General features: G+C 38.5%; 1 protein-coding gene across 1 annotated transcript; it reads right to left on the bottom strand.

Annotated features, from left to right (window-relative positions):
• Nucleotides 1–237: 237 nt before the first annotated feature.
• On the bottom strand, nucleotides 238–25,706 carry Shcbp1 (SHC binding and spindle associated 1). The gene is made up of 13 exons (XM_042667381.1): nucleotides 25,604–25,706; nucleotides 21,251–21,418; nucleotides 20,983–21,098; nucleotides 18,859–19,067; nucleotides 15,447–15,539; nucleotides 11,766–11,999; nucleotides 11,520–11,676; nucleotides 11,106–11,226; nucleotides 7,273–7,404; nucleotides 5,170–5,288; nucleotides 3,717–3,803; nucleotides 2,561–2,702; nucleotides 238–605 (listed from the first exon to the last, which is right to left on the bottom strand). The coding sequence occupies exons 1-13, from the start codon at nucleotides 25,704–25,706 to the stop codon at nucleotides 280–282; spliced, it is 2,007 nt and encodes a 668-aa protein (XP_042523315.1). The 3' UTR covers nucleotides 238–279.

The following is a 25,706-nucleotide window of genomic DNA, read 5'->3' as shown; positions in this document are numbered from 1 at the left end:
CTAGGTTAATGTACATTTACTCTAAAAGTTACTAGAAGAGCATTTAAGAAAGGATTTTCTTGATAAGTAATTGCCAATTATTTCCTATTTTATAGGTTTTTGTACAGCCTTTCTTAAAAAGAATGTTTAATGTGCAATACTTGCAGAAATAAAATCCATCTTTAACTCAAACCCAATTAAGTATTATCAAATATAGTAACATATAGCTCAAAGCAGCAGTGATTCTCAGGGCAACAGGTGCAAGATCCAACGTTTTGATATATATTTACATCATTGTGGTCAGAATAGAAATGTACCAAAACTCCCTTTTCCATTCCACTTAAACTGGTTTCCCATGATTGCAACAAACATCTCCTGTGACATTAAGTTGTCATCAGCTTGTGTGATGCCTAGTTCACTCAATCTTTTCTTCCTCATCTGGCCTTTCTGTGTGGATGCAGCAACTATTTCACTTGCAATTTCATAGTTCCCCTCAGCCTGTTCAGAAAGGTCAGCTTTTACATGAAGTTCCATTTTGCCAGTCGTACACTGAATCAGCTCTTCTAGATCAACCCTTATGGCAGCATCTGCCTCTACACTTGTCTTCAGTTTCATTGCTTCATTTTCTAAAGAAATGCAAATCAAAACAACACTGAGATTCCACCTCACCCCAGTTAGAAGGACTTACAAAATCTAATGACAACAGATGCTGGAAGGGATGTGGCCAAAAGGGAATGCTACTGTTCTGTTGATAGGAGTGTAAACTTGTTTAACCAGTCTGGAAAACAATATGGAGGTTCCTCAAAAGACTACACATAGAGCTCCCTTTGACCCAGCAATCCCACTTCTGGCATTTAACAAAAGACCACAAATAAGGCCATACTAAAGCTATCAGTACAACCATGTTCATTGCACAACCATGTTCATTGCAGCATTATTTATCATAGTTAAGATATGGAAACAACCCAGATCCCCCTCAGTAGATGAAAGTATCAAGAAAATGTGGTAGATATACACAATGGAATTCTCTGCTTCCATCAGAGAATGACCTCGCTCCATTCATAAGGAAATGGAAAGACTTAGAAAAAATCATATTAAGTGAAGAAGGCCAAACTCAAAGAAACATACTCCATGGTTTCCCTCATTTGTAATGATTACTATATGTCTAGGATAGTCCTAGCAGAGTATCATAATAGCTCAATAGCTAGGTACATATGACCACATAAGATGATGCTAAGCAAAATGAACTCCAAGATATGGAAACAAGAGGTTTTCCTTTGTTACTGTTGTTTTTAATGTACTATGTGGAGTCATTTCATTTTTCTTTCATTTTTCCCCCAATGATTTATCCCCTGTTGTCACTGCATTTGATTTTGGCACCCTATGTATTCTATATACATTTATCTGAATTAAGGAAGGGAAGAGGAACAACAAAATGGTGAGACAAAGGACAAAGGTTGAACCAATGCAACAGTGATACTCATAAGATAATATATTGGAAATGAACTTTACAACTTGGGGAGCCTTGGAGGGGAGTAGTGGGAGAAAAACAAGGGAGGGAGCCAGAATGTTTGACAAGAAATGTACCCACTACCTTACATACATAACTATAACCCATCTGTACGTCATCTTGACAATAAAATTAAATTTTAAAAAATTACTAACCATGGTTTCCCTTATTTGCAATATCTAGTATATGTATGAGTCAAGCGGAAAAGGTCAGATAATGCGATGTTAAGAAAATGAACCCTTAGATATGTATTTTAATGTTTTTTTTCCTTTCATGCATTTGTTTCTAACGCATTTATAAGATTATCTCTTTGTAGCTTTGTATGTCCCTTCCCCACAGTATTACCCCTGCCTTCACTATATTTGATGTCAGTATAACTTGTAGAGGAGATGGGGAAAAACAAGTCGTTTAAGGATACAGGTGGACCTGTTGCAACAATGAGAAGTACAAGTTGTCATGTCCAAAACGAGCTTTACAACGTCGGTGCGGTGCGGGGTTGGGGGGGAGTGGGGGGAGAAGGATTGGGACTTGGGGGGGGACGGGGGAGGCTGGGAAGGGATGTGAAGGGTAAACAAAGGAGGAGGCTGCAATGCTTGATAAGAAATGTATGCATTAACCTGCCCATGTAATTGTAACCCCTCTGTACAGTGTGTACACAAAAAATTAAAATTTAAATTTAAAAAAAAATTATTAAAAGCCAAAAACTTGGAAACTGCAGAACCACAGAATTACAATACCAAAGTTCTGGGTGAAAAGTTGAACTTGAAAGTTTCTCTTATTCTGAGATTTTATGTTAGGGTTTCACTAAGCTTCTCTATCTCTATGACCAAGCATGTTCCTGTAATTATTTTCTTTTAACTATATTTTTTTTTTTGTCTTTTCTTTTTTTTGGTACTGGGATCGAACCCAGGACATTGCACTTGCTAAGCAAGCGCTTTGCCACTGAGCTACATCCCAGCCCTCCTGTAATATCTTTAAGTAGGGAAAGGATACTCATGTCCTAATTAGATGTTAGTGCTAAAATAAATTAAATCTGGTTCTCATATTAAGAAATTACAAAATAAACCATACCTTCAGTTTCATCTTGGGTATTTTTTTGCAGGTCAGAGAAAATTACAGGTTTCACCAAAACAACACCATAACCTTCATTATTATGTATCATATTATTTACCATGGATATCTTGGGAATGTCATAATGCTCATCTAAGAAGTCCTGTGACATTGAAAACAAATCATACTCAACATTGTCTGTTTTAAAAATCTTCTAAATTTTTCACACTATTCTAAAAATAAAATAGAAAAGATATGCTTACATGATACAACATTCCTTTAATTTTTAAAGAATCTAAGGCAGCAAAGCTTTCTCACAAGAGCCTTTCAATCACCAACCACAAATAGTATTAAAATTTATGTGATGTTTATACCTCTCAAAATAAGACAACAAAGCCTGGAATTGGTGGATCATGCCTATAATACTAGGTACTCAGAAGGCTAAGATCTGAGGACTATGATTTGAAGCTAGCTTAGGCAGCAAAGTCTGTAAGACCCTTATGGCCAATTAACCACCAAGAGGGCAGAAATCTAACTATGGTTAAGTTGTTAAGTGCTAACATTGTGAGAAAAAGCTAACAATAGCCCATTGGCTCTGAGTTTAAGCCACAGCACAAGCACACACCAAAAAAAGACAACAAAACACAAAAAAACTTCTTAAAAAAAATTTTGTTGGGGCTGGGAAGGTGGCTCAGTTGTAGAGCGCTTGCCTTGTATGCATGAGGCCCTGGGTTCGATTCCTCAGCACCACATAAGCAAAAAGAAAAAAGCCGGAAGTGGTGCTGTGGCTCAAGTGGTAGAGTGCTAGCCTTGAGCTGAAGAGCTGAGGGACAGCACCCAGGCCCAGAGTTCAGGTCCCATGACCGGACTCAAAAAAAGAAAAGAAAAAACTTTTGTTGTTGTTGTTGTTTGTTGTTGTAGGTCGTGGGGCCTGAACTCTGGCCCTGGGTGCTGTCCCTCAGCTTTTCAGCTCAAGGCTAGCACTCTACCACTTGAACCATAGCAACACTTCTGGCTTTTTTCTGCTTATGTGGTGCTGAGAAATTGAACCCAGGGCCTCATGCATGCAAGGTAAACATTCTACCACTGAGCTACCTTCCCAGCCCACTAAAAAAAGTTTTTTTTAAGTGAAACCATTCTAGCCTTCAGGAAGAGCACATTTTAGCCACCAACTCACCTTGATGAGAATCCCCTCCTTGCAATGATGGATCACATTGTCAATCAGGGAACACTGACTCCCAGGATATATCTCTATACCAGCACCCTGCAGGTTAAATAATGTCATCATTATTTAAAAGACAGTTTTTTAAAAGACAGGATTATAAAAAGTTTATTACAATCACATTCTAGCCTTTAATATAGTACAAAAATAAAATACAAAGGTAACTTTTATTTGATACATCTAATCAAGACTTCTATTTGCTCCATTTCCAACAAACTGATGATCACATCACTTTTTTAAATTTAACTTTTTATCTCTAAGAAGTTGTACGAAAAGGATTTCTGTTCAACATGTCAGTGTACAATGCATCTCCATCAATGTCACTCCTTCCATCATTCATCCTCTTCTCCAACTCCATCCATCCCTTCAAGTTACCTGGTTCCATTTTCATACATGTACACCGAACATTATGACTATAGAACATTATGACTATATTCAGGGACCTTTTCTCACTCCATTCATCTGCCCTCCCTCTACTAGTCCCAACTATTCCTTCTACCATCCTCCCAACAACATGTTTCCGCTTTCTGGTATTCAGCTTGTTAAATTTTAAGTCAGTCATTCAAAGGAGATATACCATTGGAATCATCCCAGTGTATATTATACTTTAGTTAATTTGTGTATATTGATCACATTACTTTCAAAACCTCACACACTCATACATATAGACACAAAATGCTTAAAAATGTCACATTGACTTTTGTTCTTTCATTCCAGATAATTTGTCTAGTTCTGTCAAAAATAAGCCATTTAGCAATAACTATTAAAATACTAAGATAAAAAGACCATTCTGAGAGGTAATAGAGAGAAATACGTTCTACTTTTCAAAAACAAGCCAGCTTAAAATAGACCTTAAAAAACTAATTCAGAAATCACCTCTGAGTTAAACAGCTCCTACTCCTATTACTACCCATGACAAAATCAGCATCTAATTTCAATGCTATTTATACCAAGTAATTTAAAAGACCCCATACAGGATCCAATTCTTGCATACTTCATGCAAAAAAAAAAAAAAAAAAAACGCCAATACTTTATTTCCTCATGATATGGTAGACACTTTGAAAACCAAATGTTCACTCATATCTTTATGGCTATTTGAGAAACCATTTAGGAATAATTTAATTCCCAATATATAAAAGAAGACATGTGTGCTCATTTATGACACAGCTATTGTATTATGCTAAATTGTTTTTCTAGGAGTCATAGTATACAGGGAGAAAGCATTAGCTCCTCATTTACAAGTGGATGGAGCACATGTAATCAGCCTAACACTTCTAGACAGTCTGCTAGCTGGGCACCGATAGCACATGCATGAACTGACTTTATATCTTTATATCTTGAATATCTAATTCATTCAGAACTTAAACCCAATAACTACTCCTTTTAAAGCAATAAAAAATTATCATACTTTGGCACCATATAAATCTGAGTCCTTCATTAAAAATTCAGCCGATGTTCGTATGGTGACACCTGTAGTTTCACATTGCAGTACACAATTGTCCAGTGTAGTCTTGCCATGATGAATAACTACAATGGAAACAAAGGGTTGCAGTAACTCATACCATAATCCTAGTTACTCAGGAGGTGGAGATTGGGAAGGTTTCAGTTTGAAGCCAACTTGGGCAAAAAATTATACAGATTGCATATCAACAAAAAAGTGTGATGATTCACACTTTTCACTTCAACTATGTAAATAAGGAATTGTAAACATGATCCTAGTGTAGGCCAGACTGAAAATAAACATGAGACACAATCCCAAAAATAACTAATAACAAAAGAGGACAGACACTGATGATGTATGCTTTAATCCTAGCTATTCAGGAAATGGAGATCTGAGGATTGCGGTTTGAAGCCAGTCTAGGCAGGAAAGCCCATGAGACTCATATGCCCAATTAACCAGTAAAAAACCAGAAGTGAAGCTGTGACTCAAGTAGTAGAACATTAGTTGTGAGCAAAAACAAGCTAAGGGACAGCACCCAGGCCCTGTTTTCAAGCCCCAATACCAGTACACCAAAAAAAAAAAAGAAAGAAAAGAAAAAAAGAGCTAAAATCACATCTCACATAGTATAGTGCCTGCCTAGCAAGTACAGTCTTGAATTCAAACCCTAGTACTGGAAAAAAAAAAAAAAAAAGGGAATGTGCCTATTTCAATATTAGAAATAGACTACAACACTAGACAGTCTAAATATTTCTCAAAGAATACCATTTAAAGTTTGTTAAATTCATAAAATATAAAACAAAGACTATAATATTTTCTAAAAGTCAACATTCTTAAAAAGAGACTAACAACCTCAGAAATGCAAAGTATTCATTCATTACAAAAAGTGCGTGTGTGTGTGTGTGTGTGTGTGTGTGTGTGTGTGTGTGTGTGTGTGTGTGTGTGTGTGTGTATCTTGGAAGGAAGAAGAATTAGTATCCGAAAAAGTAGAGCATACAAATTCTAGGAAGTCATACTAGAACAATGTGTCTTAGTTGGTTTTGGGTTGCTATAACAAACTGCCCAACATTGGGTAACAGTTTTTTTAAAAAAGAGGTTAATTTGAGTCATGATTCTATGTGTATATGTGCGCATGTGTGCGTGTCTGTGTGCACTCACGCACTAGTGCCAGTACTGGGACTTTAACTCGTGGTCTTGTGCTCTTGCTGGGCTTTTTCTTCTCACTGCTGTATCACTTGAGCCACACCTCCAGTTTCAGCTTTGTGAAGGTTAATTAAATCTATCACATTTGTCTGCCTGGGCTGGCTTTGAACCTCAGTCCTCAGATCTCAGCATCCTGAGTAGCTAGAACTATATATATGAGCCACTAGCACCCAGCTCTGGTGGCTTTCAAGTTCAGTCTGAAAAGATCTCCCCAGCTGTATTACAACAAGCATAAATGTAAAATGTCATATGCAGCAAGGGCACATGGACTACTAGCAAGGACGATTTTAGGGATGGCCCATCCTTACTCTTTTAAAACAACCCACTCTCAAGAAAACTGATCCACTCTTGTGATACCTGCATTAATCTATTAATGAAAGTGGACCATCTGTGACCTATTAGTTCCCACAAATCTCCAACACTTAAAAGAGCAAGCTCCCTTTAGAAGGCACACTGAATCTAAAGCATACCACAGTATTAAGAAAGCTGGCTTTGGCCTAGCATTACACCAAATACAAAAAGCACAGACCACAATATGTAGTGAGTTAAAAAATGTAATGACAAAAAAAAAATCTAACAAAAAAGAAACCAGTATTATATAACTCTTGGGGCTGGAGGCATGGCTCAGGCAGTAGAGCATCAGCCAATGAGCAAATGCATCAGATATGAAGTCTGAGTCCAAGTCTCAGACCAAAAAAGTCCCTCTTCAATGAACTACCTTTTCACTTTAGAGTAAGCTTCCTAAGTCATTATGTTATATACATAATTAATCAGCCCTCCATATACTCAAGGCATTTCATTAAATTCTATTTTCCATAGAAAGTATTCTTTCAAAGCCTAGAACAAATAATAAAACATGCAGATACTTACTTAAGATTCCTTCTACAGCATCATGCTGAATAAATTTTATGCTTGAGATTTTAATATCTGCCCCTGTGCAATCCACAAAAGTGTCCCCTTTGCCCCTCTTTTCTATCACAATATCATCTGGTATACCATACCCTATGGAAGAGAAAAAAACCCACTTAAATGTGAGGGGCAAAAACTCTAGGATAGATTTCTCTAGTTCATGATTCCAAGGGATACAAGTAGACCAGTATCTAAATAAAATCTATCTCCCCAGATACTTACATTAATTTAATGCAGTGTATTAAATTTTTAACAAATTCCCAATTTGTCCCAACATCAAAAAAATAATGATTCTCAGGGGCTGGGAAGGTAGCTCAGTGGTAGAGCACTTGCCTTGCATGCATGAGGCCCTGGGTTCAATTCCTCAGCACCACATAAGCAGTTAAAAAAAAAAAAAAAAAGTGGAAGTGGCACTGTGGCTCAAGTGGTAGAGCACTAGCCTTGAGCTGAAGAACTGAGGGACAACACCCAGGCCCAGAGTTCAGGCCCCACAACCAGACACCCCTGCTAAAAAAAATAATAATGATTCTCAACACTATGAAGGCTAAGGTAAGAAGATCACAAATTCAAGAAGGTATAACCCCTGTTTTCACTGTATTTGATGTTGGTATAATTTGCAGAGGGGAAGGAGAAAAAAAAGAAATTGTTTAAATAGGGATACCGGTGGACCCATTACAACAATGAGATGTTATGTCGAAAAACAAACTTTACAACTTTGGCGCTGGGGATGGGAAGGGATGGGAAGGAGAAACAAAGGAGGAGGCAACAATACTTGATAAGAAATGCACTCATGGGGTTGGGAAGGTGGCTCAGTGGTAGAGCGCTTGCCTTGCAAGCCTGAGGCCCTGGGTTCGATTCCTCGGCACCACATAAGCAAAAAAGAAAAAAGCCGCAAGTGGCACTGTGGCTCAAGTGGTAGGAGCACCAGCCTTGAGCTGAAGAGCTGAGGGACAGCGCCCAGGCCCAGAGTTCAGGCCCCACAACCAAACCAAAAAGAGAAAAAAAAGAAATGCACTCATTACCTTGCCCATGTAATTGTAACCCCTCTGTATGGTATTTTCACAAAAAAAAAGAACAACCTATGTTCAAAGTCAGCTTGAACTACATAATGAGTTCTAGGTCAACACAGACTACATATACTATATAAAAAAGAAACTTCCTAAAGATTCACAGCAGAATCAAAGGACTTTAACATATTCAATTTCAGCCCTTTTATCATTCTAATATTGTACAACTCTATGTGAATTTAAATCCAGCATTTCTCAAGATTAGCTAACTAATAATTCTGTTAAACACACTGACTTAAATGTTACAAGCTGACTTCAAGTAGAAAAAAAAAGGCTCATTTTACTAACACTAAATAACATCAAATCTGAGTATTTATAACTAAAAAGTAGTAGATTCCTATGGTAAACTCATTCCCAGTAATATCAACCCTATTAAATTGCATATTTCTTAATTAAATAAAAATCTGTTAATTCCTGTCACAAAAAAAAAATAGCATCAAATCTCTACAAAAGTTTTCTTTCTTTACAGTGCTGGGGATCAGATCCTGGAACTTTCACATGTAAAGCAACCACTCTAACACTGTATCAGCCCCAGCCCCTAGCTAAATCTTACAACTAATAATGCAATTTAAACTAAATGAATTTATAGAGTATCAGAAAACAAGAACTTGGGCTGGGAGTGTGCTTAGTGATACAGTGCTTGCCTAGAAAACTGAAGAACTTGCCAGGCACCAGTGGCTCACATCTGTAATCCTAGCTACTCAAGAGCCTGAGATCTGAGGATCATGGTTCAAAGCCAGCCCAGTTCAAATGCAGCCCAGCAGGAAACTCCATGAGATTCTTATCTCCAATAAACCACCAAAAAACTGGAAGTGGCCCTGTGGCTTGCCTTGAGCTGAAGAGCTCAGGGACAGTACCCAGGCCCAGAGTTCAAGTCCCACAACTGAAAAAAAAAAAAAAACAAAACTCAAGAACTTGACTGTATTTCATCATAAAACTACATAGACAAAACTTTAAGTAACAAATAACTCTTAGGCTGGGAAGGTAGCTCAGTGGTAGAGTGCTTGCCTTGCATGCATGAGGCCCTAGGTTTGATTCCTCAGCACCACATAAGCAGAAAAAGTCAGCAGTGACGCTGTGGCTCAAGTGGTAGAGCACTAACCTTGAGCTGAAGAGCTGAGGGACAGCACCCAGGCCCAGAATTCAGGCCCATAACTGACAAAAAAAATAAAAAAAAGAAATAACTTATTGTCTAAAGATTAATGTTGGCTTGATTAGATGAAAGCATTAGCTGCTCTAAACAGCAAGGTTACTTGAGGAGTACAGACAAGACTTTAAGAACAGTAGAAGATGATAAGGAGGCTCTATTCACAAGAATGTTACAGATATGGACACTGGATAATTAAGGATGTGGGTAATTTGTCTCTGTTTCCTTATATGAGCCTGCCTGTACTCTGCATATTTTCTACAACAATTATAATCTTTAGAAACATATATATAAAAAGAATTTCATGCTGAGGAACATTACATTTGATGTAATTATACAAATTACATAGGCTTAGCACTTAAAAATTGAAAACTCTAATTGATTTTCTAAACGAGAATACAAAGCTCTATTGTAATGTAAACCTGAATATAATACTCAATATATATCACTTGTTAATAAGAGTTATGAGTCACTCCATATATTCACATCAGACATATCATCTGTCCAATTCTCAGAAATGCTTGTTAATAAATGTAGTCATTTTTACACTAAACCAGAATTCAATATTATTAATATATAATTCATATTAATAGTGCCACTAATACTAATGATACTCTGGCAATTGTAAGTTCTTTGCTAACCTACATAGAACTAATAATATCAATAGATTGATAACTGTAACTATTACGCCAATGTTATTTTCCCTGTGCCAAAAAGTATATATAAAATGTCTTTATTGCAGTGCTTTATCCTGGAGATCACTGTAAACATATAGAGTATAACTGTTAAAAATTTATTTTTAATTGAATCTACCAACATTAATGTTATTAAAAATATATTTTAGTCAGGATACAAAGTGTAGCTTCTGTGACAGTCAGTAAGTTGTAAGAATTAAGATAACTTTTTGGTATCAATTTAAGGTGAATGCACTTCACAAAAATAAACTATATTAGCCAGGTACACCAGTGGCTCACACCTATAATCCTAGCTACTCAAGAGCCTGAGATTTGAGCATTGTGGTTCAAAGCCAACCCAGGCAGCAGAGTCCTTGAGACTCTTATCTCCAATTAACCAACAGAAAACCAGAAGTGGTACAGCCCATTGCAATAACCCGTATATCAAGATATCCATGTGTTGGATAAGAGCAAACAACAATTTTTTTAATATTGAAAAATTAAAAACATAAACTAAAATTAAAAAATTAAAATATTGCTGCAGTTGTTTTACCATCCTAGAAATTAAGTTTCTTTCTATAAGCTACCGACAATCTAAAAGCTAAAGTACTTTCTCGTAATGGTATTATTACTTTACATGTGCCTATAAACAACTTCCCATCATACACTACCACAAAGATCTGCAACTCGGAAGTGGTGCTGTGGCTCAAGTAGTAGAGTGCTATCCTTGAGCTGAGGGACAGTGCTCCACGACCAACAAAAAAAAAAAAAGATCTGCAACTCAGATCTAGGCTTTAAATACCCTTAATGTCCCAAGGCAACTCACTGAAAATCAAATGGGAGTTTTGGTAAGATTTGATTCACTCTCATACATGAGAGTTTGGCTGGATCCTCTTCTATACTCACCTTCTAACTCAATGGAGTCAGCAATGGAGAATGAACCATGTACCGTGTAATGGCCTGGACAAACAATAACAGTGTCACCTTCATAGCAGGCATTTACAGCTGACAGTGGATCACTATGAAACTAGAAAACAACACAGTGTAAATACTCAACCTGCAAAAGCAACAAGTATTGCTACAAATACTTTCATGGGTCACTTACAAATGGAGAAAAACTGCACACTTAAGTATTTCCTATGACAGTGCTCTGAGCCCAATGCACTCTTGAAGGGTTACAATGCTGACCAAGGGCAGAGCTCCCACCACTTCCTATTCCATAGAAAATCAGTTCTGGAAGCTCCCATAAATAATGGAGAATTCAGAACAACCTAGGAAAAACCTAAAGACAAAACCACCTGGTCCAAGAAACACCAGTACCTGAATTTCCATTTCTTCCTTACACAGCTTGTCCCTCAGCAGAGACTGAAGCAGACCAGTCCTCACGGTGGAAGAGACCACATGAGTCACCTTCTGGCCATTTGGACGTGTGCCCTTTGCTTGGATACTAGAGTTCTTCTGATAACCAAACACATATCTTAAAGAAACCAAAAGATCCATGAGTTCTCAGTAACACAGCTCCTAAGAAAGAAGCTAACTAGTTAAGAATAACAGAGACACACATACCTTAACAAAGGATTCTCAATGAGTTTTAGCTTTTGTTTCAGCTGTTCAATCTCTGAATACAGTTTTAACCCTTCTACCATAGTGATGTTTTCTTGCTCAGAATCAGAATTACAATTTGACAAACTGCTTCTCAGATTCAAGAATTTCCTATAATTCTCCTCACATTGCGACAAGAGATTGTGGTAGTCAACAATAAGTCCTGAGGGAACTCGGTCTTCAAGAATGTCATAATGCCTGAAAGTTTAAGAGCAAACTGAAATTCACTGGTTTTTGAGAACATTTTCCTATCTTAACTGGGATTATTTAATCTTCAGAGTAAGTTGTTCTGAATAAGTAAAAACTATTAGAACTTTAAAGTAGTACTTCATTAGGATCAGTACTTTTTCTTGTTTTGTAAAGTTTTTCCTTAAACGTTTGTACCTTACAAACATTATCAGGTCATAGTTGTAACATATAATTGTAATCGCTAATAAATTATTTTGCAGGGAACTGGTGGCTCATATCTGTAATCTGAGCTACTTAGAAGACTGAGATCTGAGGATCATGGTTCAAAGACCCCAGAACTTTTATCTCCAATTAATCAGCAAATCCCTGGAAGTAACTATGTGGCTCAAAAAAGAAAAAGCTAAGCAAGAGCATGAAGCTCTCAGTTCAAGCCCTGGAACTGGCACCAAAAAAAAAAAAGAAAGAAAAATAGATTTGAAAACATTCATAATCTAGAAAAATGTTTCAGTATTTTAGAAATCTGTATTTACCACAAATATTAACCATTTAATATTTTCATCTTTCAAGTAAGAACTTGACAGAACATCTTGAGTCAATTTAGTCTACTGTGTTTTATTATGTAGAGCAAAATTGTATACCTTTTAATTTTAAGTGAAAGCAAAGAATCTTCTATAATTCAATTAGTTTCACTATTTCTCAAATAACTATTTTTGAATGCAACAATAGGATTTTTTATGTACTCTAATTGAACTGTTTTGGTGTTTTTTGTTGTTGCTGTTGTTCTAGCAAAGATTTATTTTAGTATAACAGGGCTAAAGTAGGGGGAAACTGCAAGGGATTGGGAGTTAAACTGTGGCTCAAGTGGTAGAGCACTAGCCTTGAGCAAAAAAGCTTAAGGATAGCACCAAAGCACTGAGTTCAAGTCCAGGACCATGACAAAAAAAAAAGAGAGAGAGAGAAAGAGAAAGAGAGAGAGAAAGAGAAGAAAAAGAGAGAGAGGAAGGAAGGAAGGAAGAAAGGAAGGAAGGAAGGAAGGAAGGAAGGAAGGAAGGAAGGAAGGAAGGAAGGAAGGAAGGAAGGAAGGAAGGAAGGAAGGAAGGAAGGAAGGAAGGAAGGAAGGAGAAAGAAAGAAAGAAAAAGTAGCATTGTGGCTCAAGTGGTAGAGCTTGAGCTAAGAGCTCAGGGACAGTGCCCAGGCCCAGAGTTCAATCCCCACAACCAGAAGAAAAAAAAAAGGTTCACTGGGTGCCACGGCTCACACCTGTAATCCTAGCTACTTAGGAGGCTCAGATCTGAGGATTGCAGTTCAAAACCAGTTTGGGCAGGAAAATCCATGACACTCTTATCACCAATAAACCACTGAGAAAACCAGACATGGCACTGTGGCTCAAGTGGTAGAGCGGTCGCCTTGAGCTGAAGAGCTGAGGGACAGTGCCAAGGCCCAGAGTTCAAGTCCCATGGGAAAGGGAAAGGGAAAGGAAAGGAGAAAGAAAATAGTAAGAGAATAAGAGACATTTTCTGCTCCCCTGGCAGAAAATGGAAGTTACAGACTCAAAAATAAATTGAGGAGCTGGGAAGGTGGCTCAGCAGTAGAGTGCTTGCCTCACATGCATGAGGCCCTGGGTTCAATTCCTCAGTACCACATAAACAGTAAAAAAGGCTGGGGGGCTGGGAAGGTGGCTCAGTGGTAGAGCGCTTGCCTTGCATGGCTGAGGCCCTGGGTTCAATTCCTCAGCACCACATAAGCAAAAAGGAAAAAGCCGGAAGTGGCACTGTGGCTCAAGTGGTAGAGCGCTAGCTTTGAGCTGAAGAGCTGAGGGACAGCACCCAGGCCTAGAGTTCAGGCCCCACAACTGGACCCAAAAAAAAAATAAAATAAATAAAATAAATAAAAAATAAAATAAAAAAGGCTGGAAGTGGCACTGGGGCTCAAGTGGTAGCCTGCTAGCCTTGAGCTGAAGAGCTCAGGGACCTAGAGTTGAAGCCCCACGGCTGACAAAAAAAAAAAAGAATTTTATTCAGATTTACAGTGAGCCATTAACTTATTCTTAAACTGTCAATCTTTAAAAGTACACAGGCAAATGTGGTGGCATGCACATTCATTAAATCCCAGGAGTCACCAGGCGACGGTGGCTCACGCCTGTAATCTCAGGAGGCTGAGATCTGAGGATCACAGTGTGAAGCCAGCCTGGACAGGAAAGTAATCCTACCAGCTATAGAAAACACAATGTTCTCTAAGGTGAATATGGTATTTGCTATGGTTGATAGTCACAAGGTATACAATATAGAGAACTTCTTGGAACAGTGAAATTTCCCCACATTAGTTTTATTGAGGCTTCCATTTTATCAGAACTATATCAACATCAACTCAGCATAAGATAATGTCACTCATTGATATAGCAAAGACTAGGAAAAAGGCTAGGTATGACAGCTTGTGTTTGTAATTCAGTTTCTAGAAAGGCAGAGATCCAGGACTGTGATTCAGGCCTGGCTTTGTGAAAAAACTTGAGACCTTATCTGAAAAATAACCCAAAGAAAAAGAGAAAAGGGAGAGGGAAAGAAAGAGGAAGAGGCAAAAGGAATTAGAGAAGGGGAGTTGGAGAGAAAAGAGGAGTTGTAGGGAGAGGGAGAGATGTGACAAAGAGAAGAACAGGTTACAGATGAAAATAAGATTCTTATGTCCAATAACCTACTCAGAAAAAGCTGGAAGTAGTGCTGTGGCTCATGTGGTAGAGTGCTAGCCTTGAGTAAAAAGAAAACTCAGGAACAGCATCTAAGCCCTGAATTCAAGTGCCAGAAACAGAACACAACCATACAACCACATACACACACACACACACAAACACACAACCTAGGACTCTCAGGAGATAAAGGCAGGAAGATTTTGAGTTCAACAACCATACAACCACACACACACACACACACACACACACACACACACACACACACACACACACACACACACACACACACAACCTAGGACTCTCAGGAGATAAAGGCAGGAAGATTTTGAGTTCAAAGACAGCCTGAGCTACATAGTGAGACCTTGTCTCAAAAAAAATAAATAGGGACTAAGAAGGTGTCTCCATGGTAGAGTGCTTGCCTTACATGCATGAGGCCCTGGGATCAATTCCTCAGCACCACATAAGCAGAAAAAAGCCAGAAGTGGCGCTGTGGCTCAAGTGGAAGAGCGCTAGCCTTGAGCTGAAGAGCTGAGGGACAGCGCCCAGGCCTAGAGTTCAAGCCCTATAACCGACAAATTAATTAATTAATTTTAAAAAATTCTAGTGTCTCTACATCAATTTCACTTAATAATTTGTCAAGGGCTTATACTTGTTCTATATCTGTTTCTGTTTCTGAAATGGGAGTGGGAGTAGGGGGGTGTTTGTAACAAAGGTAAAATTAACATGAATAACTACTTTTCCAACACATACCAAGTCAGTTATAAATACTTACAATCTCAAGCGAGGCTCAACACATCTGACAAAATAATCATACTCGTCCTCCTCTTCTTCATCCCAGCTTCTCCAGATGTTTTGGTAGAAAAATCTGAAAAGGAGTTTACTTGTATTCAAATTCAATCACTGGCTCAAATGTTTTGCAAGGGTGACAGCTATAAAACAAATCAAAGTAATCCTACCAGCTATCACAAACACACAATGTTCTTTATTAATGCAGTGTTTGCTATGGTTGACAGTCACAAGTTACACAACATGCAGAATTTCTTTGAATCAGCTAGTGAAATTTTCCCACAACACTTGTTTTACTAGGATTTCCTTTTTATAAGAACTGTATTGAAGATCAACATCAACTGGGCAGAAAACAGTGCAATTTCTGGACATAGAAAAGATAAGGAGAGGGGCTGGGAAGGTGGCTCAGTGGTAGAGCACTTGCCTTGCATGCTCGAGGCCCTGGGTTCAATTCCTCAGCACCACATAAGAAAAAAAAAAAAGCCGGAAGTGGCGCTGTGTGGCTCAAGTGGTAAAGCGCTAGCCTTGAGCTGAAGAGCTGAGGGACAGCGCCCAGGCCCAGAGTTCAGTCCCCACGACCGGACCCACCCCCACCAAAAAAAAAAAAAAAAAAAAGAAAAGGTAAGGAGAAAGAATAGGTATAACAGCTCATGATTATAATCTAGTTACTCCAAAGGCAGAGATCCAAAAAGGCTGGGGCATAGCTCAAGTGGTACAACTTGCCTAGGAAACATGAATCCCTAGGTTCATTCCCCAGAACAGCCAAATATAATAGATAATAACAATAATAATATATTTCCTTATTCCTTATCTTAGACCAGTAAGAATCTCAACTGGAGGAAGAACAGTCTATTTTTGTATAGCTCCCCAAATGATTTAACATTTTTATTATAAAATTTTTCAACTACATAAAGAGAACAAAGGAATCATGAATAGTATATAAAGATCACTATCACCTGTTTTCAATAATTATCAACTCATAGGTTATCTTTCCTCATCTCTACCCCTCCCACTTACCCCTCTGCTCCTCTAACACACAGTCCTGACACGGGGTTATTTTGCAGCAAATCTCAGGGATACAACTTTCATAAATTTTAAATCTTTATATCAAAAAGTTTTAATTCCTAATATTATAAAACATCTGACAATGTTCAAATTTCTCTAGTTGTCTCTTGCTGTTGTTGATTTTATCTAGAGTCAAACAAGAGTTGCATTTGCTGTATCTCTTAATCATTTTTATTCCATAGATTTCCTTTCCTTCTTTTTCCCTGCAATTTATTTAACAGTTCCAAACACTCTGAATTTTGTTAATTATATACTTAAGAAAGTCATTTTCTGTGTTCTTCTATTTCCTTTATTTCTAGTAAACTGAGAGATCTAGAGTTTTCTGGTAAGAATACTTCAGGAGAGATATAATGCAATGCCATTAGGAAGCACACACAATGCCTGGTCATCCATTTTTTTGAGGTTAAGATGGATGGATACTGGTGTTATCAGTCTGATCTACCTGCTACATGTTCCCTACAAGTTTTTCAGTTGTACTTACCATTGCTCGCTGCCTGGAACCTTTTTTTTCCCATTAAGAGTTATAAAATACATATATTCTGATTTTTATCATTCCTTTCTTCTTACATAAGTTGGAAAACTTCTATTTAAAAAAAAAAACAAAAACAAAAAACAGGGGAGTTCACATGGGCACCCATGCCATCCAGCACAGGGTTGCCATGTCAGAGCTGCTGCAGCTCCAGGTGCAGGAGACAGTAGAGTGTACAGTGAAGACTGTGGAGAGAAAAAACATTTGGAAGACACAGGGCCTCATGTTCTGGTGCAGAACCACATGCTGTGAAGACAGCCAGGCTCCATGCAACAAGTGCCAACAGTATATCACTGACTGTTGCCACAAACCTCTGGCTCAAGCTCAGAACTGGTGACAAGTGAACTGGAAAAGTTCCAGGACCACCTGGCCCAGTGTATATATTACAACAACAGAACCAGATTCAATAGATGCAAGGAATAAGGAGATCCCTAAGCTTTTTTTGTTCAAGGATACCACTCTAACACTTCTGACTTTTTGGTGGTTAACTGTAAATAAGTATCTCACAAACTTTCTCACAAACTGAGCTAGCTTCAAACCACAATCCTCAGATCTTAAGCCTCCTGAGTGGTTAGGATTACAAGTATGAACCATTAATTCCTTTTAAACCACAAAACTAGAAGTTGGCCTAGATTTCCATATCATTTTTATTGGGCCACCACATCCCAGACCCTTCAGTGAGTCTCCATCAGTGCTCATTGCTGCTCTCTTGCCTCTTAAATGGGTTTCATATTGCATCTCCCTCCATTTATTTTCCATGCAGAAGCCAGAAATTTTCAAATACAAAGCTGGTCACCCTCTACAAAGAGCACAGTTGCTGCTAGTTTTAGTGTTGGACTTAGACCTCCTCCGGCCTATATGCTTCTCATATACCTGGGACTATAGGTATGAACCACAACTAGCCAGCACGATCCACAATTTTGAAGGCAGTTTCTAACCTACACAAACAAAATTGAATATCCTCTATCTTCTGCTAACATTTGCAAATACCAAGTAAAGAAAGTCCTTTTGCTATTTTTAAACTTTTTTGCAGGTTTGAAATGACTACAAAGTAAATATTTTAAACATTTTTTGTTTTTATTTTAACTTATAGTGTCCTAGAGGATGGATGTGTGGCTCAGTGGTAAATAAAGCATGTGCTTTGTAAGCAAAAAAACAAGATTCAAGAAAGAAGTTAAAAAAAAAAAAAAAATAGGTTCAATCTCCAGCAAAACAAAAAGGGATATTCCCCTAGTCTTTGAATATTTTTATCTTTTTTGTTTTTGAAGGTATTGAGGTTTGAATTCAAATTCTCACATTGCTACACTGCTGTTATATAGCCTCCATCCCTGTATTTCACTTGTCACTTTGAAGAATAGGATCTCATTTCTTGTATGGGTGCAAACCTGAGCTGCTATTTGTCTATTCTGAGGCTTCCCATAGTAGCTAGATCACAGGCACACATCAGTGTCCAGTTTCTCTCTGTGGAGATGGAGTCTTGCAGATTTTTCTGCCTGGGCTGGCCAAGTTAACCCACTTTAAGTCTTCTACATTCTAAGTCTTCTCATTTTAGGATGGCAGTCATCCTAAAATGAGAAAGGATTGTATTCCTGTCCATGCTGGCATTAAATATGATCTTATTGTTCTGAGCCTCCCAAATAGCTAGGATTACAATAATAAGGCAGTGGTGCCCACCAAGTTCTAAATATTTTTAAATACAGCAGTAACAAAGTTTTTACATCTTGAGTTTTAAACTGAGTCTAATCAAGACCAGAATTATTTAATTTATTGTTGTAATGTTATTTTTATCAATTTCTCTTCCTACCTGACATGCTCAATTGCAAGGGCTGTCTGGTCAAACACTCCAGAATCATCAAATACTACCCACAACTCCTGTAAGGGCAATCGATATTCCTTCAGATCAAGAAGCTCCTTCATACACTCCAAAGTAAAAGTGCTCACTTCAGATTCACAAATATATGGCTCAGCAAGTTTCACCACTGCCTTTAAGGCTGAAAAGTCCACATCTGTAACCTGAAATTTAAAATAATGTGACTCAACACATGGAAAGCAAAGGTAAGATGCACATATAAAGCACTATAAATAAATAGTTTACTTGTGTATAGGGAGAGGGGAATTTGTTCCAGCCCTGGGGCTTGAACCCAGAGCCTCAGTGCTATCTCTGAGATTTTTCTCAAGGTTAGTGCTCTACCACTTGAGCCACAGCTCCACTTCTTACTTTTTAGTGGTTAGAGATTAGAGTCTCACAAACTTTCCAACCTGGGCTGGCTTACAACTGTGATCCTCAAGGATCACCCTCATGAGTAGCTGGGATTACAGATAGGAGTCACCAACACAACAATGACTGTGTGCTTGGTTTTTAACCATGAAATAGGAGCAAAGAATAAATAAGCCCAGCAAGGTAAGGGTGGCTCAAGCCTTAATACTACTTACTCAAGGCTAAAATCTGAGGATCACAGCTTGAAGCCAATATAGTCAGTGAAGTCTAAGAGACTCTTATCTTCAATTAACCACCAAAAAGCCAAAAGTGAAGCTGTGGCTGAAGAGACAGCAAATAAGCTAAGGGACAACAGCAATGCCCTGAGTTCAGCACAAATAAAAATAAATAGAAAAGAACAAGCCCAGTACTGGTGGCTCACACCTGTAATCCTAGCTACTCCGGAGGCTGAGATCTTAGGATCACCATCCAAAGCCAGCCTGGGCAGGAAGCCCGTAAGACTCTTATCTACAATAAACCACTCAGAAAATCAGAAGTGGCACTGTGGCCCAAGTGGTAGAGCACCCGCCTTGAGCTGAAGAACTGAGAGACAATGCCCAGGCCCAGAGTTCAAGCCCCACAACTTACGGAAAAAAAAAAAAGAAAACAACAAGCCTAGTGTTTACCCTCATGGAATTCACACTGTAATCAGAAAGAAAAATAAAACAGGATAGTGTTGAACATGTAACAAAGTAACTATAGGTCTATGCCTTTACAAGATTATTTTTCTTTTTTTTCTATTATTTTATTGTTATTATTAAGGTATTATAAAGAGAGGTTACCATTTCATAAATCAGGTAATGAGTACATTTCTTTTTTTGGACATTGTCACCCCTTCCTTCACCCTCTCCCAGTAAAGCAACTCATAGTCACATTCCCTATTTAACATTTAACAAGGTTTTTTTTTTGTTTTTTTTTGGGGGGGGGGGTTTGGGGGGAGGGAGTTGTGATACATTGACAAATAATGAGAAAAATTCCAAGTTGTGATTTAAAAGGTTCAGTCAGCTGAAAAATAAAATTGTTCTTACTTTCTATATTAAGACACATTTGATTAATCCTGTTAGGCTAAAAAATGGGCTAGTTATCTAATGCCTATTTGGTTTATACTACTTAAAGAACTTCAACCAAGAAAGTAAAAATTTAAATAAAGCTCCACTGGACATAAAGAAGATTTTTCTTTTTTTTGATGTGCTGGTCCTGGGGCTTGAACTCAGGGCCTAGGAGCTGTCCCTGAGCTTTTTTCTCAAGGTTAGCACTCTACCACTGAAGCCACAGCTCTACTTCTATCTTTTTACTGGTTAATTGGAGATAGAGTCTCCTGCCTAGGCTGTCTTCAAACCTCAATTCTCAGATCTCAAACTCCTGAGTAGCAAGTATTACAGGTATGAGCCAGACCTTATTTTCTAGATGATCTCAAATACCTCCTTTCCTTTCACAGGTTTATAATCCATTTCTTCTTATCAAAGGACAAAGAAACTTAATCCACCTTAATTCCCTGGTAATTCCTTCCTGCTAACATTTAAAATTTGTGGAACACTTCAACTACTATGACAATTAGATGTAAAAAAACACATTATTTTCAATCTATTTATAAAATAGAATTTTGATATTATCAGTCTGAGGTAAAATGATTATAGGTAGAGACATCTATCTTAACAGAATTTAATTTACCTCAACCAACACCTCAAATACATTCGTGTGCCAGACTGCTCGCCATCCAGATGGTTCAAGGACCTTCTCTAAGAATTCAGCTGTGAATTCCCTCACCTCAGAGGCTTTGCAGTCAGCTACAAACAAATTCAACACAGTAAGAATTGAAAATGCACAAAGTAGACAGAAGTTAATAAATACATTTAAATCTACTTTTTCAGAACCAATAACTAGCAACCTAAGGGACAATCTACTAATAAACTTAAAAAAGAAGCAAAAAAGAACTTACCTAAAATGTAATCCTGATAGGCTTGGAATCGCTCATAGAACAAAAGTTGATTTGTTTGAAAAATTTCTGGGAAAAGAGTTTTTCCTTCTGGTACAAAGCTTTGTAAAATGGTACCTGGCTTATCACAATAATTACAGTCATAACATGAATCTTCATCTTGGAATAAACCTAATGAACAACAAAAATAAGCAGACTCAATTATCCCAGCACTTCAGTACTTATAGAGTACTCCTCTTCTATAAAACACAAATAAGGGTAAGTGTTAAGATGCTCTATTTACCTATACTGCTATTAGAAAAAACTATCTTTCAAACATCAAAATGTAATTTCTACTTCAAAGCAGTAAGGGCTTAAGATTTTTCACAAGTTTTTGTTGTTATTCTCTTAGGAAGAAAAGGGTATTTGTTGGTGTTAGGGCTTGAACACAGGACCTGGGCACTGTCTCTGAGCTTTTGGGCTCGAGATTAGCATTCTACCACTTGAGGCACAGCTCTACTTCTAGCTTTTTGGGGGGCACTTAATTGGAGATAAGAATATCATGAACACTCTCTTGTTTTGAACTATGAGCCTCAAACCTCAACCTCCTGAAAAGCTAGATTACAGGTGTAATGATTAGCATTTGCTAAGCATTATTTTTTAATTCAATAGAAACCACTCAAATTCTCTTTCAAAGTTATTGTTTTTATTTGTACTCTAATTACTCTAATTAAAATTATAATGGTCACATATCTTACAGAATTTTCTCCAGAAACCAATTCCATCAAACAGTATTAAAAGAGGGATCAGCTTTTTATACTACACCTCGAAGGGATTTAAGCAGCCTTCAAAGGAAGGCTTTCTATAGTGTGAGTCTGACAATGGCCTCTCAATAAGCAGGTATGAAAGGTTTTTAACACATATTAATTGTACAAAGGGTTTTCACTATATTTCCATAATGCATATAATGTACTTTAATCAGCTTCACCTCCCCATACCTTCTCCCTGCAACTTCCATTGGTTTTCCCCAAGCAGTTTCTTTTACAATGTCATATAGGAGAGAGAAAAAAATGTGATGTCTTTCTGAGTCTGGTCTATTTTGTTGAATATCATGATCTCCAATTTCACTGTTTTCCTGCAAATGACACAATTCTGTTTTTCTTTATGGCTGAATAATAAATACTACATTGTGTATATATACCACATTTTTTTTATCCATTCCTCAGCTGACAGACACCTAGGATTATTCCGTAACACAGCTTTTGTGAATAGCAATAATGTGACTATGCAGGTATCTCAATTGTATACTTAAAATTCTTCAGATATATACCCAGGAGTGACACCATTCAGGGCTCTATTTTTAGTTTTTTAGGGGTTTAGTTTTGGTTTTCTTGTGTCAATACTGGGCTTAAGCTCAGGGCCTCATGTTCTTGCTTAGCTTTTTTATTCAAGGCTGGTTCTCTACCATGTGAGCCATACCTCCACTTCCAGCTTTTTGCTGGTTGACTGGAGATAAGTCTCTCATATTTGTCTCCCTAGTCTGGCTTTGAACCTCCTTCCTCAGATTCTGGCCCTCCTGAGTAGCTAGGGTTACAGGTTTGAGCTACCTGCACCTGGTCTAATTTTAGGTTTTTTGAGGAACTTCCAGACTACTATGTATCAGAAGTAGTTTTGTTGTTGTTGTTGTTTGAGGGTTATAAAGTTTTATTTGGGAGTGGGGTTGGTGCTGGGATTTGAACTCAAGACCTTATGCTTACTGAACCACCTGAGCCACTCTCACAGCCCAGAGATCCTTAATAATACATAAGATTTACTTACTTAAAACTACTAGGTTTCTCAATAATTTCAAGGACTGTGTCTAAGGAAAAGATCAGAAAGTACAAACCACCCTAGGTCTGGTTGATAAGTACTTATGTTTCAAAAGGTATGATTTGGCCAGAATCCTTATCTAATTCAGTGCAATAAGATGTTTTTAATAGACATCTTAATTAACAAACTAAACAAGCAAAGCCAATGGTGGTAGCCTTTAGACTGGCAGAGTAGTTTCCAGACGTGTTTTAAGGGAAAGTGTGTAATACTGTTATTAGTAGCATTCCCACATCTTCCTTTGCTTTCTCCTTCCTTCCATTTCTTTGCCCTTGTTCAGACAATCAGAACTATTTTATCCCACAGATGACCCACATACTCAAGGGACTGCTGCTCACAAATTCTGATCACATATCACCAGCCTGTGACCATCTCTCTATGCCTCAGCTTATCTGTCTATAAAGAATATAAAAATAGCCAGGTGCTGTGGCTCATCCCTGTAATCCTAGCTAATGCAGGAGGCTGAGATCTGAGGTCTGTAGTTCAAAAACCAGCCCACGCAAGAATGCCCGTGAAGGGGGCTGGGAAGGTGGCTCGGTGGTAGAGCACTTGCCTTGCATGCATGAGGCCCTGGGTTCGATTCCTCAGCACCACATAAGCAAAAAGAAAAAAGCCGGAAGTGGCGCTGTGGCTTGAGTGGTAGAGCACTAGCCTTGAGCTGAAGAGCCAGAGTTCAGGCCCCACGACCGGACCAAAAAAAAGAATGCCTGTGAAACTATTATTTCCAATTAACTACCAAAAAAGCCAGAAGTGAGGCTGTGGCTCAAGCAGTAAAGCATTAGCCTTGAACCGAAAAAAGCTCATGGACAGCACAAAGGCCCTGACTTCAAACCCAGAACTGGTAAATAAATAAATATAAAAAGAATATGCCTACTGCAATTAAAAGAATTTAAGAATTTCTTAGTTATTTACAATAGAAATTGTGTGTGTGTGTGTGTGTGTGTGTGTGTGTGTGTGTGTGTGTGTGTGTGTGTGTTGTGCACAGGCACTCCAGTAAGTAACTGGGGCTTGAACTAAGGGCCTTACAATCTCACTTGGCTCAAGACTGACAAGACTGGCATTTTACCATTCAAGGATACCCCCACTTCACACTTTTGGGTGATTAATTGCAGACAAGAATTTCACGAACTTTCCTGCTCCAGCTAGCTTCAAACTGTGATCTTCAGATCCAAGCCTCCTGAGTAGCTAATATTACAGATGTGAGCCAACAGCACTATGTTTTTTTTACTATTTTGCTTTGTTTTGCCAGCTTTACTGAGTTAAAAGGTGTTCAAAATGATGTTTTGATGCATGCATACATTAGGAAATGACCATAGTAAAGCTGACATTTCTATCATCTCACATTAGCTTACTTTTTTTGTATACTTTTGTTTACTTTGAGTATACAATATACAGTAAACCTAACTATAGTCACAGTGCTACTTATTAGGTCTCCAGAACTTATAACTAAAAGTGTACTCTTCGACTAACATCTCCCAATTTCTCCCACCCACTAGCAACACATAGAAGCTCAGTCTCTAGACTCAGCTTTTCTCCATTCCATATGTAAGTAATAGCATATATGTCTTTTTTTTTTTTTTTTTTTGGTCGGTCGTGGGGCCTGAATTCTGGACCTGAGCGCTGTCCCTCAGCTCTTCAGCTCAAGGCTAGCGCCCTACCACTAGAGCCACAGCTCCACTTCCGGCTTTTTTTTTTTTTTTGCCTTTGTGGTGCTGAGGAATCGAACACAGGGCCTCATGCATGCAAGGCAAGCGCTCTACCACTGAGCCACCTTCCCAGCCCCGAATATTTGTCTTTCTTGACAATCACTTCAAAAATATAGCTCTGTTTTCCAAGGGGGAAAACTGAAACTAAACAACTTTTGCCAGCTCCACCACACCTGTGTCACTGGAACTGAACTATTTCCACTACACAGTATAAATGTCAGATGACAAAGTAATGAGAGCAGGGGTGTGGCTCAGTAGTGGCCCGCTTGCCCTAGCACATGCAAGGCTCTGGGTTGCCAAAAATAACTCCACATATACATAAGGGAAGAAGAAATACACACACATATATGCATACATAAGCACAGACAGATGATATAAATAGACAGTACAATTCACACATACACAAATACAGAAACAGACAGACAGATCCAGACATGAATGGAATCTCCAAGGAAAGGCCTGAGAGCTGAAATCTGGTTCCTCCAGTATCCACGCCCTACGGGCTCAAGGGCTACTCAAGGGCCGAGAGAAAGGCTAGTTTTCCCAAAAAGGAAAGTGAGAGTCCAGACGCGTCAGAAATGCATATAAAGTTAAGACAGTGAAGGCGCACGTGCTCCCGGAGTCCTGCAGCTGGGCGCCCCAGGCACAAGTCGCAGGAAGCCCACACAGAGTGGAGCTCTCCGGACCCCGAAGGGAGAGCGGGTCCCAGGCCCACCCGCCACCGTCGCCATCCTCGCCAGTCGAGCGCCTCACCCCGAAGGCCCAGCCGCCACAGAGACCATCCGCCCGACTCGGCGGTGCTCACCTTTTTCCAGGGTTTCCAAGTTCTCCTCAGAGGCGCGGAGAGTGCGTTGGCCCGCCATGGCCTCCAGCTCCAGGCAGCCGCCCACCAGCAACTCAGCAGTCAT

Source organism: Dipodomys spectabilis, unplaced genomic scaffold, assembly GCF_019054845.1.
Source record: "Dipodomys spectabilis isolate Male_0828 unplaced genomic scaffold, ASM1905484v1 ptg000394l, whole genome shotgun sequence".
NCBI lineage: Eukaryota > Metazoa > Chordata > Mammalia > Rodentia > Heteromyidae > Dipodomys > Dipodomys spectabilis.
The sequence above is the reverse complement of the archived record's forward strand: the minus strand, read 5'-3'. Positions and strand labels throughout refer to the sequence as shown.